This window comes from Thermobia domestica, chromosome 5 (genome assembly GCF_964235325.1).
Source record: "Thermobia domestica chromosome 5, izTheDome1.hap1.1, whole genome shotgun sequence".
NCBI lineage: Eukaryota > Metazoa > Arthropoda > Insecta > Zygentoma > Lepismatidae > Thermobia > Thermobia domestica.
In genome coordinates, this window is record NC_137458.1 from 1,665,823 (window position 1) to 1,678,478 (window position 12,656).

At 38.6% G+C, this 12,656-nt stretch overlaps 1 protein-coding gene across 8 annotated transcripts in view; it reads left to right on the plus strand.

Annotated features, from left to right (window-relative positions):
* Positions 1–12,656, plus strand: part of LOC145685686 (MBT domain-containing protein 1-like) — a 70,282-nt gene that overhangs the window by 25,588 nt on the left and 32,038 nt on the right. For 7 of the 8 annotated variants that reach the window (XM_081758104.1, XM_081758100.1, XM_081758103.1 and 4 more), the window contains exons 7-10: positions 152–286; positions 3,590–3,707; positions 7,727–7,851; positions 12,357–12,631. In XM_081758104.1, the coding sequence (XP_081614230.1) occupies positions 152–286; positions 3,590–3,707; positions 7,727–7,851; positions 12,357–12,631 (653 nt within the window). The remainder of the gene's footprint in view (positions 1–151; positions 287–3,589; positions 3,708–7,726; positions 7,852–12,356; positions 12,632–12,656) is intronic. The other variant, XM_081758099.1, reaches the window with a different exon arrangement.

The following is a 12,656-nucleotide window of genomic DNA, read 5'->3' on the forward strand; positions in this document are numbered from 1 at the left end:
TACCTCCGTTAGTACTCGCCATGGGTTTCGAACTAACTCGGAACATCTCGGTGGCGAAGTGATAACGCTGACTATTCAGTATGCTTGCTTAGTAATTTTAGTTTAGTTTGACGTGACGTTCTAATTTATAATATCTTATTGTATTTTGCAGGATACAAAACACTTCTACGTTACGAAGGTTTTGGCCAGGATAGTAGCAAAGATTTTTGGGTTAATCTTTGCTCGTCTACCGTGCATCCAGTGGGCTGGTGCGCCACTCGAGGGAAACCTCTCATTCCACCAAAGAGTAAGCATTCGTTCACTCTTTTCAAATTTCTAGTCTATGTTCGCAGAACTTGAATTTGCAAATTGAGCTGAACTATATGTAGAGCAACAATTAAACTGCATTAATTTATTTATTTATTTTTTTTTTATATATATTTTTGAAGCGAATTTTTGGCACTTATTATGTACTCAAGTTCTGCTCAATCTTGTTAAATGTGTGATGTCGCTTAGAAAATCTGAAGTTGCTCTTCTTTTGTATTAAGGTTCAGTCCACTTCAAATGACCCGATTTCAAATTGAAAGGTTGCTGACGAAATTTATTACTTTTTAGTTTTTGTACACAAAGTTGTACTACTAGTATAAGTAGAGAGTGAAAAACAAATATTAATTCATTGTTTAGATGCTCAGTATTCTTATGAGCCGCCATTTTGTATAGACGCTTAAGTCTATTTTCCACTCTACAAAGGTTTGCGATAAATGCTGTAGCTCTGTTAATTATATATCCGAATGAAAAGCATACTCAATGGAAAACTAGAAATAAACTTAAAGAAAACTAGAAATGTGTTTCGTAACAGCATCAGAGAATGATCTGTGAAGAGATGTTTATAACTTGTATTGCGACAGCATGTCTACCATTTTACATTGGGATCAAATGATTTATCGTAGGATTTAGTTGGCTTGCAAAGTGTCCATTGAATTAAAATGGAACAGTTGAAATTTTTATTCTTTCCTTTTATTTATTTTATTTTATTTTATTTTTTAATGCTTTACCAATATTACTGGAACACTTGTTATTGGCAAAAGAGTCGTCTGTGTATCAACAATATCACGTACAGAAGGTTTCACAGTCGACTTGAACCACAGACCTGGCTTGTCGTTTCCCTTTCTTCTCCAGCGATTGTATTCCATGTGACGTTGTTTCCACTAGCAAACTCTAATATAGAATGGGAATGCCTCGCCTTACCGCTTTGGCACCTTTCCGAAGACCTGCAAGGTACGGGAACGTCGTCGAGCAAGTGCTGTTTGAGGGGCTCTAACTCACAGTAATCCATTGGGGTTTGGAGTTCTTTCAATTCCTGTCTCTTCTGCCGTCTTTCCATAGAGCCTCTAGGATGACTGGAGGCGTTATCTGTGTAGATCCATGACGTTCTCCGGGAAGTAAACTGCATTAACTTTGGTGCTTGGAAGGCTTTTCGACGGGAGACCATGTCTACCGACTGGAATATCTCACGACCACCAGAAATTCCTTAGAAAACTTCTTCTTTCATTGCAGTACAAAGTTACAACAGCTCTTGTGGTCTGTTTGACGGTAGAAAATTAAATGAACTCTGTCTCATCTAAGTAGATCCACCGTTCATCCAAAGTACACATCCATTTCCAGTTGTCCCCTGTTTGGTATGTTTCATCCAATTCTGTGTCATTTGTGAAGTTCCCCTAGATGTGGCGGTCTGTGAGATGGTATCTGCGCGCTTTGTCACGTGCTTTCAATGCGAAGTTCTTCCAGATGGTTGTGGAAATTGTGCCTTCTCAGAGACCTTATCGTATGGCCAAACTTTTCTGCGTTGTGGGATTGTTCTGTCGCTAATTGAATTGGCGCAAACTGTATTGGGTGTTCGAGTGGGCTAGCACTGTATTTTCCTTACAAATTCCGGCTGCCCACGTACCACAGGATACGTCAGATGGTAGGACTCGCTCAGTTTTGCTGGCGATTGAACCCTTGAACCCTCTTGTTTGCAGCATTTCACTGTTGTTGAGTAGCTATAATGGATTGCGGAAAGTCTCCAAATGAATCCACCTCTGCCAGAATGTTATCTCTTTTATCTTCATTGTTGCACAGACCGTACTCAACTGCTACTGTTACCAAGTATTGGACCCAGTGTAGCCAGCAATGTATCGGGACATAATAGGATCGTTCAGGAAGGACAGTAAAAGTAGACTGTTTTTACCGTGGCAATCTCTGCACTTGATCAGACTCTTTGGGGTCATATGGTCGGCCGCGTTGGCTCAGTGGTAAGGCGTTCATCTCTGTGCAGGAGTCCTTGGGTCGATCCCAGCTCCTGCCAAGTGAACTTTGTGGTGGACAAACACCGCGTGCATGGGTTTTCTCACGATTCTTCCGTTTCCTCCGACTTTCATTCCCGTTTCCTTCATTTCACCATTTCATTCCTCATCACCACCATCTTTAGCCTAGCCGGCCTAATCGTGGAACATAAAAGATTTTCTTTGGGGGCACGGTGGCTCAGTGGTACAGCGGTCCTTGCATTGATCCCAGCCCATATGAGTTTGTGGTGGACAACATTGTGCCTGTGGTTTTAACGGAATTCTTCTGTTTCCTGAATCACTGTTCTCATGCCACAAACATTTCATAAAATTCACTTAATGATCCATCTCCTTTAGGTTACAAGGGATTTTTCAACTGACTACAGTTTGTTATTAGTCTTAAAACGATAACATATATTCAGTGGCGTAGCAGCTGCCCCCGCAACCCCCGCAGTGTGGGGGGGGGCGACGTATAGGGGGCCCCGAAGTCTTGCGATGATTAAAGATTTAAAGAAGTAGAACTTCAATTTTACTTCTATCGGTTTTACAACTAGGGCCCCTTCTCTACTTTGCGGGGGGAGGGGGGGCGCAAAAGTGTGCTACGTCACTGCATGTTTTTATTACTTTTTTAAAAAATACAATGATAATTTGTATTTATTAGTTTTATTTTATTTAATATGTTGGGCAAACGCTATTTTATCTGGGAATAGGTACGAGTTAGAAGAAGAAATATTATTTAAAATGTCATTAGTAATCTCGATTTGTGAATATTTTATTTTGGCTGCCGCTAGAGGGAAATGTTTTGTTTATACGTTGTAATCCGGTTTCTATGGTGACAGGTCTCGTTACCAAGGTTTTGTTTATAAATAAGTACAATATAATACAAATTGACGCCATATAAGTTAGAAGTATATAGAATTGTTGAGAAGCAATTGTCAATTATGTGGAAATATAATGCTCCTAAGTAATCAAAATAGTGTCTAATTATTTGAATTATCATTGTAGTAAATAGTAACAAGTTCTAATAAGTATATACTCTGATAAATCTTTTTAAAATAAGTAAAAATCCGAACTGTGGTTTCGTTATTGTTCTAGTCTTTCGTTTGTAGTGCGAATCAAACAAAAATTATGTGAAACGGTTTAACTACTTTAATATGTGGAGAAAGAAGCAACAAGTAGATTAAAGTGAAAACTTAATCAGAAAAGCGGGAGAAAGTTTTTGCTGGTGTTTGTGTCTCATTGTCCATTGTTGTGGCTTTCTTTATGATTGTACTTTTCTGTTGCAGCAATTCAAAATAAGTACAGCGATTGGAAGGAGTTCCTTGTGAAGAGGCTGACGGGAGCTAGGACGCTACCCTCCAATTTCTACAGCAAGGTCCATGAAAGTATGAAATCTAGATTTAGGTTAGTAGATTAAAATAATATTTTGAATAAATATTAATTTATTCATTAAAGCTATGTATAAGAAGTGGGTTGTTCGACGCGTTAACTTTATAGCTTAGAAACCTTGGGATTGTGTTAGAATGAGGGACTCCATTGATCAAAGCGGAAGCGGAATAAGCCACTGAAGTATCTTGTGGTAATATTCTATAAACTTGAAGTGGTTAATATAGACATACCATGCTAAATCCTAATTCTCGAAAGCTAACAGCTTAGGAAGTGACTATAGGAGCAACTTATATTTTGCAGTCGTTTAAAGAAAACATAAAGACTTAACGTGACTCATGCTTAATGGCTCCGCCGTCTCGAAAAAGTCATAACAAATGCAGTTCATATTTTCCTTCTTCTCCCTCAGAATATGATAGACTAATAACTATTGTTTATCCGTTCCTATAAGATTACGAAATAAAACTGCTTTTAGTCTGGTCAGTGGGACGGGTATACCTTTGAGATTCTCCGGGCAGTGTAACATTACAGCGTCACCTCTGGTGCGTGGGGTCCTTAATTCAATCTTAGCTCGTGCCAAGTGAACTTTGTGGTGGACGAACACCGTGTGCATGGGTTTTCTCAGGGTTCTTCCGTTTCCTCCCACTTTCTTCATTCCACCATTTCATTCCTTTCTTATCATCACCGTTTCCTGTAGCTTATCCGGCATAACCGTGGGCCATAAAACTTAAAGATTTCATCTCATTTTTCAGTCAGAAAATCAGCCATAAACGCCAATTGATAGCAGATATGTTGACCACAAGTTATCCCAAGACATGACAGCTAAAGCTGACTGGTAAAGACGACTTCGTATGGGCATTTGTGCTGAGGAATTTGGTTCAGACTCCGGCAAACCAAAATATCCAAAATTAAAATTATCTCAAATTAATTCACAGGTTAATAACATAAACCAGTATTCAACTCACATATCTGTATTATTAATTGTTCCGTTTACGTTTCAGAAATTCCTTGTCGCCATTCTCTGTACGTGTTCGTTAAGGAATTTTCACGTTGATTTGCGGACTCATATTAACAGTATCAATCCTGTCCGTAGAAGAACCATACTTATAATTGGTTCACACCAGACACCATCTTGAATTTACCCGTAGAAAGCCCCACTTAAAGGATGATGCACTAAAGCAGTCCCGCATATTTCTTTTTTAATTTTACTTTTTTTTTATTTATTAATTATACAGGATTTATTCGGAAAGTAGTAGGACTGATTTCCCCCCGCCAAAACGTGAAGGAGGAGGATGTTACTACTTTGGTTGAGTAGTGGGGGAACTTAGCTACCAGCGCACCAGTTGCCAGTTGTCTCTAAGCCTTCACGGAGTGTAGATTGAGTTTAAGGTGAATCCGTTTCAAGGTGTCTTAGCCACACAATGAATCGTTTGTTAGAGCAGCATTACGCGGTGAAGTTTTGCGTCAAACTGGGTAAAACTGCGAGTGACATGATCAAAACTCTGAATATCATATCCCCCGCCTCACCTCGCCCGAGTAAAGCCCGCATGAGCAAGTCAAAAATGAAATCAATGTTGAATAACTTTTTGACTGCAAAGGAGTGGTTCACAGAGGGTTTGTACCGCCTGGTCAGACTATGAATGCTGCATTCTATGTGGAAGTATTTGAAAGACACAGGAAACGATTCGCTCTCGTCCGTCCAGCATTCGCTGGATCATGGAAGCTTCATCACGTCAATGTGCCGAGCCACACAACCTTTGCTGTCATGTGCGTTCTGACCAAACATGGCATCACACAGCTTCTCCAGTCACCCTACAGCCCAGATGTCGCACTTGCAGATTTCTTCCTCTTCCCCCGACTGAAAAGGGTCTTGAAAGGTCGGCACCACGGCTCGGTCCAGGCCATTCAAGAGGCTGTAACAAGAGAGCTGAAGAGCATTCCAGTTTCTGCGTTCCAGGGAGCCTTCAGTGATTCACAGAGTCGCTGGAAACTGTGTTGATGTAGAAAGGACATATTTTCAAGCTACAGTGAGACCTGTCAAGTTGGCCACCTGCTTATCTTGGCCTAGTTCGTCTTGAACCTGCATTTTCCCATAAGACATTCGTTACTTACTACTCTATAAGTTGGCCACCTGTCTATCTTGGAAGTTGGCCACACTGAAGCAATGTTTACCCTATGATGATAATGATAAATTTACCTGCGTATCTTGGCCATGAAAAATACAGTTTTGTTATTTTTCTTAACTCTTTCGAATTCCCATATGAGAGGCAGATGTTCTGTATTTGTGACTGAACACAAACAAGCATAGATTCGCACGATTTGTTCTTGGAGGTCAATAGCCAGAACACTACCCTCATAAAAGGGTGGTGAAGGAAGATGTGAATAAGAAAAAGCACGTACAGGAATTCAGGAAATGATTGTACGTATTTGTTTACCCTGACTGTTTTGGTAAAACCATTAGCTATATCGGCTCCTTTCATCAGTGGGAAGCTTTAGTAATTCCGGAATATTCTCAAGGTTAAAGCTCAATTGTCATTTATTGGCATCTGACTGCATGTCAAAAGGTATCGGAGGTTTTGAGATATGAATTCCCTCAGGATTTTCTGAAAACATCTTTTGCTCCGAGGGTTTCTAGCTCATTAACAAGAGGTAGTTAACTACAAAATTAGAATGTGCATATCTGCCAAAAAGAATAAAGCAAATATGTCTAGAATGAACCACCATTCAGTAACAACTGAAAAGAAGTCATATAAATTGCAATGAATTTCTCAATTTATAACAGCTTTTCTTGTTTTCAATCTGAATAACTCAGTGTGCTATAATATCAATTTCAATAAACTGCGTACATACACTTCTATTTCATGGTTGTTTGTGTTATTGTGTTTTCAAACCGAATAATCGAATGTACCACACTAGTTTTCAGGAAGAGAAAGGTATGCATTAAACATACTATCAAGAGCGCCGATCCTGGGGGGTCCGAGGGGCCCGGGCCCCCCAAAGCTCATGTGGCCCCTATTTTATTTATGGGTATACAATATTTGGTATAATTTGAGTGCAATTAGTCTTAAAATCTTAATATATGTACCTTCTGCATCTGAATACCCCCCCCCCAAATTTACAGAGAAATCGGCGCTCTTGCATACTATAGATAGTAATATTTTCTAGTACTGTATATTTTTATGATTATATACATTATTTATAAGTAACTGTCGTGCCACTGCTTATTAAAATTTTACAATCAAGTAATACTAGAAATCCTATTCTAAAAATACACAAATCACACTTATTTTCTGTAAGTTGGCCACTTTTCGATGGAACCGATGGTGGCCAACATAGACAGGTTTCACTGTATTAGGAGATGTGTCAAAATTGTAAATATATATATTTATATTTAAAGTCAGTTCTACTACTTCCCAGACAAACGTTGTATATTTAATACATATATCCGGAAGAGGAATTTTACTGTTGAGAATAAGTTTTATTCGATTCATTTTATCAAAAAGGTACAAGTTTTAACTACTTGTTTTATATTCCATAAATCTGTTTCATTGGTAGCTGTACAGCATATTAATTTATTTTTGTCAGAAAAGGGGAAAGATTGCAGAAACAAGAAAATCAGTACACAATAGATATGTAACTTTAGAATTGAAGTTTTCCGGAAAACAAGGACGAACTACATATAGTCTGAAATCTAGGATATTACATTTGAGGTGTTCGAATAATAATACAAAACTACTCTGTAGTAGCCAGTTCTCGTGTCTTTTAAATGCTTTGTGAAAGTCGTATACAGCTTAAAAGTAAAGGACGATTATTTTACCCCTTATTTAATTTCAATTTCAGTTTCATTTTCAGGAAACAAGTGTTTGTTAAATTCGCCCTTATTATCCGGAACCCGTCAGTTCTTGTAGGATCATTGAAAATATTGTATTGTGAACGTTTCTTAACTGGTAACACCATTCTGTTTCCAGCATTTAGAAATTATATTTTTTGAAAGCTACAAATGGGGATTTCAGAATTTTATTTTTGTATTTTTGCAGGTGTGGCTTAAACCTAGAAGTTGTTGATAAAAATCGCATTTCTCAGGTGAAAGTAGCAACAGTTCAGAAGATCGTTGGCAAACGGCTTCATGTGAAATACCACAATGCAATTCCTGAAGATAATGGTAAATATTTTGTGTATGTCATTGGGACTTGGAACAACATTTTATAGATGTTAAACCAAGTAAAATGTAATTCATGACTGTTAGATCAATAACATGGAATCAGAAGTGAAGAGTAAAATAACTACAGTATATGATAAATAGAGGAAACAGGAATTATAATACATTACATGTGATCCGAATAACTAACTGATCACCGATCTAAAGCATGCATGTGTGTGTGTAACTGTAGAGAAAGATGACCGGTTTGTTCACTAGCATGATAAATCGGGATCCGAATTTGATTCCCGATCCAGTTGTGCATTTTTCACTCTTTGAATGTTATTATTTCAATTTAGTATGCGATTATAAGATTACAACAAACAACAATGTCAGTGCGGCGGTTGTACTGTAATAGTCTTGAAAGCCTTTGGTCAGGACGGTGTTGAAAAGCATAGGTGCATCAGTGTCGCAGAAAAGTTCGGTAAATAGTGCTCAAAGTAAAACATACAGCAATGAAAAACAGAAGATAAAAGTAATAAAAGTTTATTTAGAAACATGTCTGAGATTTAGAAATGAGAGTTCTACGTCAGGTGTTTCTGATTATTTCAGTATACTTGTTTCACATTGACATTTTCAGAGTTTATAATTCACGAAATCTAAAAATCCTACCCTCCTAATAAAGAAAAGAAATACTGATTTACATAACGTGTCCAACTATTCTGTTAATTTGACAATAGTTTCAACAACTAGTGTTGCCTTTATCAGATCAAGAGATTTTCGAGTCTAACAGTGTGATGCCCTCCGGTTACATTTTCTGTGTATTTCTGTCTATTATAAATTTATATGATGTTACGTTACATAAACTGCGGAATATGAAGTACTGATTCCACACTATCATTGTGAGTTAAGAAAGAACAGGTAACTGAATTATACAAACTTCTCTCTTCAAGCCACAATTATTTTTGAAACTAGCTAATGCATCACATTCTGTATTCTGCTTTCCTAATAATCAGGACTCTAATATCGTATGCTGCAGTGACACTGGCGCAAATCCTGGGTTAGTGAGGGGGCATATCCCCTCCAATCTTATAACTGGAGGGAACTGTACCCCAATAATGCTCTATCGCCTTTGGTGCGAGTGATCCGGGGTTCAATTCCCTGTCGGGACGCTCAGTCGAAAAGGTGTAAAGCTTTTACACGGCAACCATCCTGAGGTACATTTTCCTCATTCACACCAAGCAAATGCCAAGATTGTACCTAATATATAGAGTCCAAGCCTCTTCCTTCCATTCTCAGGATAGTGTGCTCGCCAAGGGAAGTCATCCCTCGTACGGGACGGACTTAAGGCCATAAATGCCAGTAATTACAAGAAATATATATAAATAAACAAGTAAAATAAATTACACACTTTAAGACATAAATGTTGAGGGCAAAAGTAATTTTACAGTTAAAAACATCAGCGGACCACAACTTCGACTATACCTGTGTATTATTTTTCCCTTTTCTAAACTCTTAATTGGAATTTGGAGGGGGTGTCTTTAAGTTCGACTAGAAAGAAAAAGGAAATCGTACATTTTTAGTTTATGTCGAAATGTTATGTTTCTGTTTCGTATTGAACAGTTCCATTGGGTACTGCGAAGTGGTATCAGAACGTTACGAGACTAACTCAGTAACACGAAACACAATAGCACCACCCGAATACATTTATAGCTGCGTCCTTCATGAATTATTGTGCGAATTGACGGCATTCTGTGAACGTTGAGAGTTTCCTAAACGATCATTGGTAGAAGGTGGATGGTTACGTTTGCAGACACTTTACAGACTGTAAACTAGGCAAATTTAGATGATTTGACAGGTTTATGACAATGAAGCAGTCGTGATAAATGTGCTTCTAAAACGGTGTTACATCAAGACGACGAAGAGAAGTCAGAGCGATCTTTCACTAGAACAACTCCCGAAATGTTGCAAAATTAGGAAACTTGTGAATGAAGATTGTCGGAAAATAATTCAGAGCTTTTTTTTAGTGCAGTGATGGGCAGACGTTTTTAGTAGAAGGCCAGTCTGAGAAAAACAGAGAGAGAGAGAAAAAAATACCTTAGGAGGGCCAATCTGATTTTATTAAAAATGACAATAATACATTTTACAACATTCTCATAATAGTATTCTCTATTAATGATTGAAGTTTCTCATAATCTGGTTCAATCTGGGATGCAGTGATTCTCAGAAACGAAGTTAAATGTTCTTATATATCAATCTGTTTCTAATTCAACTCTTTCGAAGTAAGTCAGATTAGAATCGTATAGCCGGCCGGTTGACGTCAGTGTCAAACGGAACAGTACAGGCAATCCTTACTGTATTGAATTCTAACAGAATCTTAGGCTGCATCTGTTAAAAAAGTTAACTTTACATAGTTTCTTATCGTTGGAGGTAAGATGTAGGTTTTCGACTAGAACAGTGGCAGAGCCCACTAACTTCAAGACCGAAAAAGGTAAAGAGCCTTCTCATTATTTTATTCAATTTTCACTTCGATAATTCATGCGGGAGGTCGGTGTGCAGTTCTACCGAAGAAGGATATTCACCTTTAAAGATGGAAACGATAGGGTGAGGAGATCTGGGTGCCCTATTAAAATTTGCCCCTGTGGCCCCGCGTAGCGTAGTCGCTAATGCTCTCACCTTCGGTGCGAGCGGTCCCGGGTTCGATTCCTGGTGGGGAACTCCGTCGAAAAGGTGTAAAAGCTTTTCCAGGTCAGCCATCCTGAATAAGGTTTTCCTCAATTCACACCAGCAAATGCCGGTGTGGTACCTGACCTTATAGGTCCCAGACCGTTTCCTTCTGTCTCCAATGCTTTCTTCTTTTCCTTTCCTCGGATAGTGTGCTCGCCGAGGGACTTCATCACTCAAACGTGACGGGCTAACATGGCAGTAAATGCCGAAAGCTCAGAAATCTCAATTCTAAATCCTAAAATTTGCTCCACAGAACTTATAAATTTGTTAGTTTTTCGGCTGGAATATCATGACCATTTTTCCATTATCCGCCTGGGCAGCGGAGTTGATACAACGCTACTTCCAGACATGAAGCTCAAGCTGAAAGATCTTCCTTTGAAAAGTGGAGGATCGTTGCGGTTAGCAAAAAGTGCGTAACACTTAAAAGTGAAAAGCTTCTACCGAGATCTTCAAAATGGCAAAAGTACTGGAAGTTGTACATCGCTACTGCTATGTAGATTGTGGCCAAACTTTAAAACACAAGTACGGAACAAGCTTGCAGTGTCTTGCTAGGCTTTCACGACCCTTAGTGTGGGAATCACAGCTACATAGAGTAAAATACTTCTCGGACTTCTAGAAGTTAATTGCGTAGACGAGAGTAATGAATATTCGCTGCAGTGTTTGTCAGCTGACATAGTCGAATGGTTAGAAGCGCAAACGATACGAGTGTGTGTTCAGTTGCAGGATTCTCATCCGCCAGGCGCATGTGTTTGTTCATTTCCTCTTCATTATACATTTCTCAACATCTCCCTTAGCCTCTAGGGCAGCGTTTCCCAACCTTTTTGAACTTGCGGCACACTACGGGTGTAACTTGAATTCTCGCGGCGCACTCATAGATATTATTTGCAAATATAAAATACCATGGTATTTTTTTTTTTATGTGATTACTGATCTTCTCACAGAGATGAAAGCTCAATCACTGGTTTTCCTTCATGCTAATTCATTATGCTTATTTTTTATTGTAATTTTAAAATAGAAAACAATTGCAATGAAATGTAGGACTCAGATTTTTAAAAATACGCTTTCTATTTTGAAAACTGTATCCAACCTTTCACTAAGAACGAAGATCACTAAATAACGAACGAACAAACAAATGTCTTGTACTTTTAACTTTACTGTTTTAACCAAAACCGGTGCATATTATTGCAATCACACAGCTTGCGATGCGTCGAAGTCAAAACGCAGCTGTTGGAACGTGCGAATGAGTGTTCTACGAACGTTCACTTGACGCGTACCGTACAAGTGCTTCCATTTCTCGGTGTTAGTATGACTCTCAATTGAAGCGTAACATAGCAGCTAACCGTGGAAATGTGTACGAGCCGAAATCCTGCTGCTACACAGTAATAGATGTAGAATAATATATTAAATTACAGTAATTTTTTTCATGGTAGAAATTCATAGTAATGTGAAATACAAAAATATACATTTTTCCTATGTTTTGCAATTTCGTTGCTATAGAATTAATAATTTTGTTTCAATTTCCTCGCGGCACACCAGCGGTCCATTCGCGGCACACCAGTGTGCCGCGGCACACCGGTTGGGAAACGCTGCTCTAGGGAGACATAATTAGTAATCATTAAATTAAGATAAAAATAATATATTATAAATATTTTGTAGATGTTTTGTATCTAAAATTTTACTCTTGTTGCTTTTGGTTTTTGATTTGAATGAATCAAACTGATATGTAATGTTGAGATTTTCACTGAGGATTATCTAGTATTTTTTTAAAAAGCGAACATAGACGCACAAAATTGTGAACCCAGTTCTCCTACTTCCAGGATTCTGGTGCCATGAGGATTCGCCTCTCATTCATCCAGTGGGCTGGGCAACGCAAGTGGGCCATAATATAGTGGCATCGGAAGAGTACTTGGAGCGGTGTCGCCTCCAGATCTACGACAGTGATGATGCCACACCTGATCTGTTTGCTCAGCCCAAACCTCTGAATGTTCCTCCCGGGGTGCAGTTCAAGAAAGGCATGAAATTAGAAGCTATTGATCCGCTGAATTTGTCAGCGATATGTGTCGCCACTGTCATGGAGGTAAGTTCATTACAAATCTATTCAA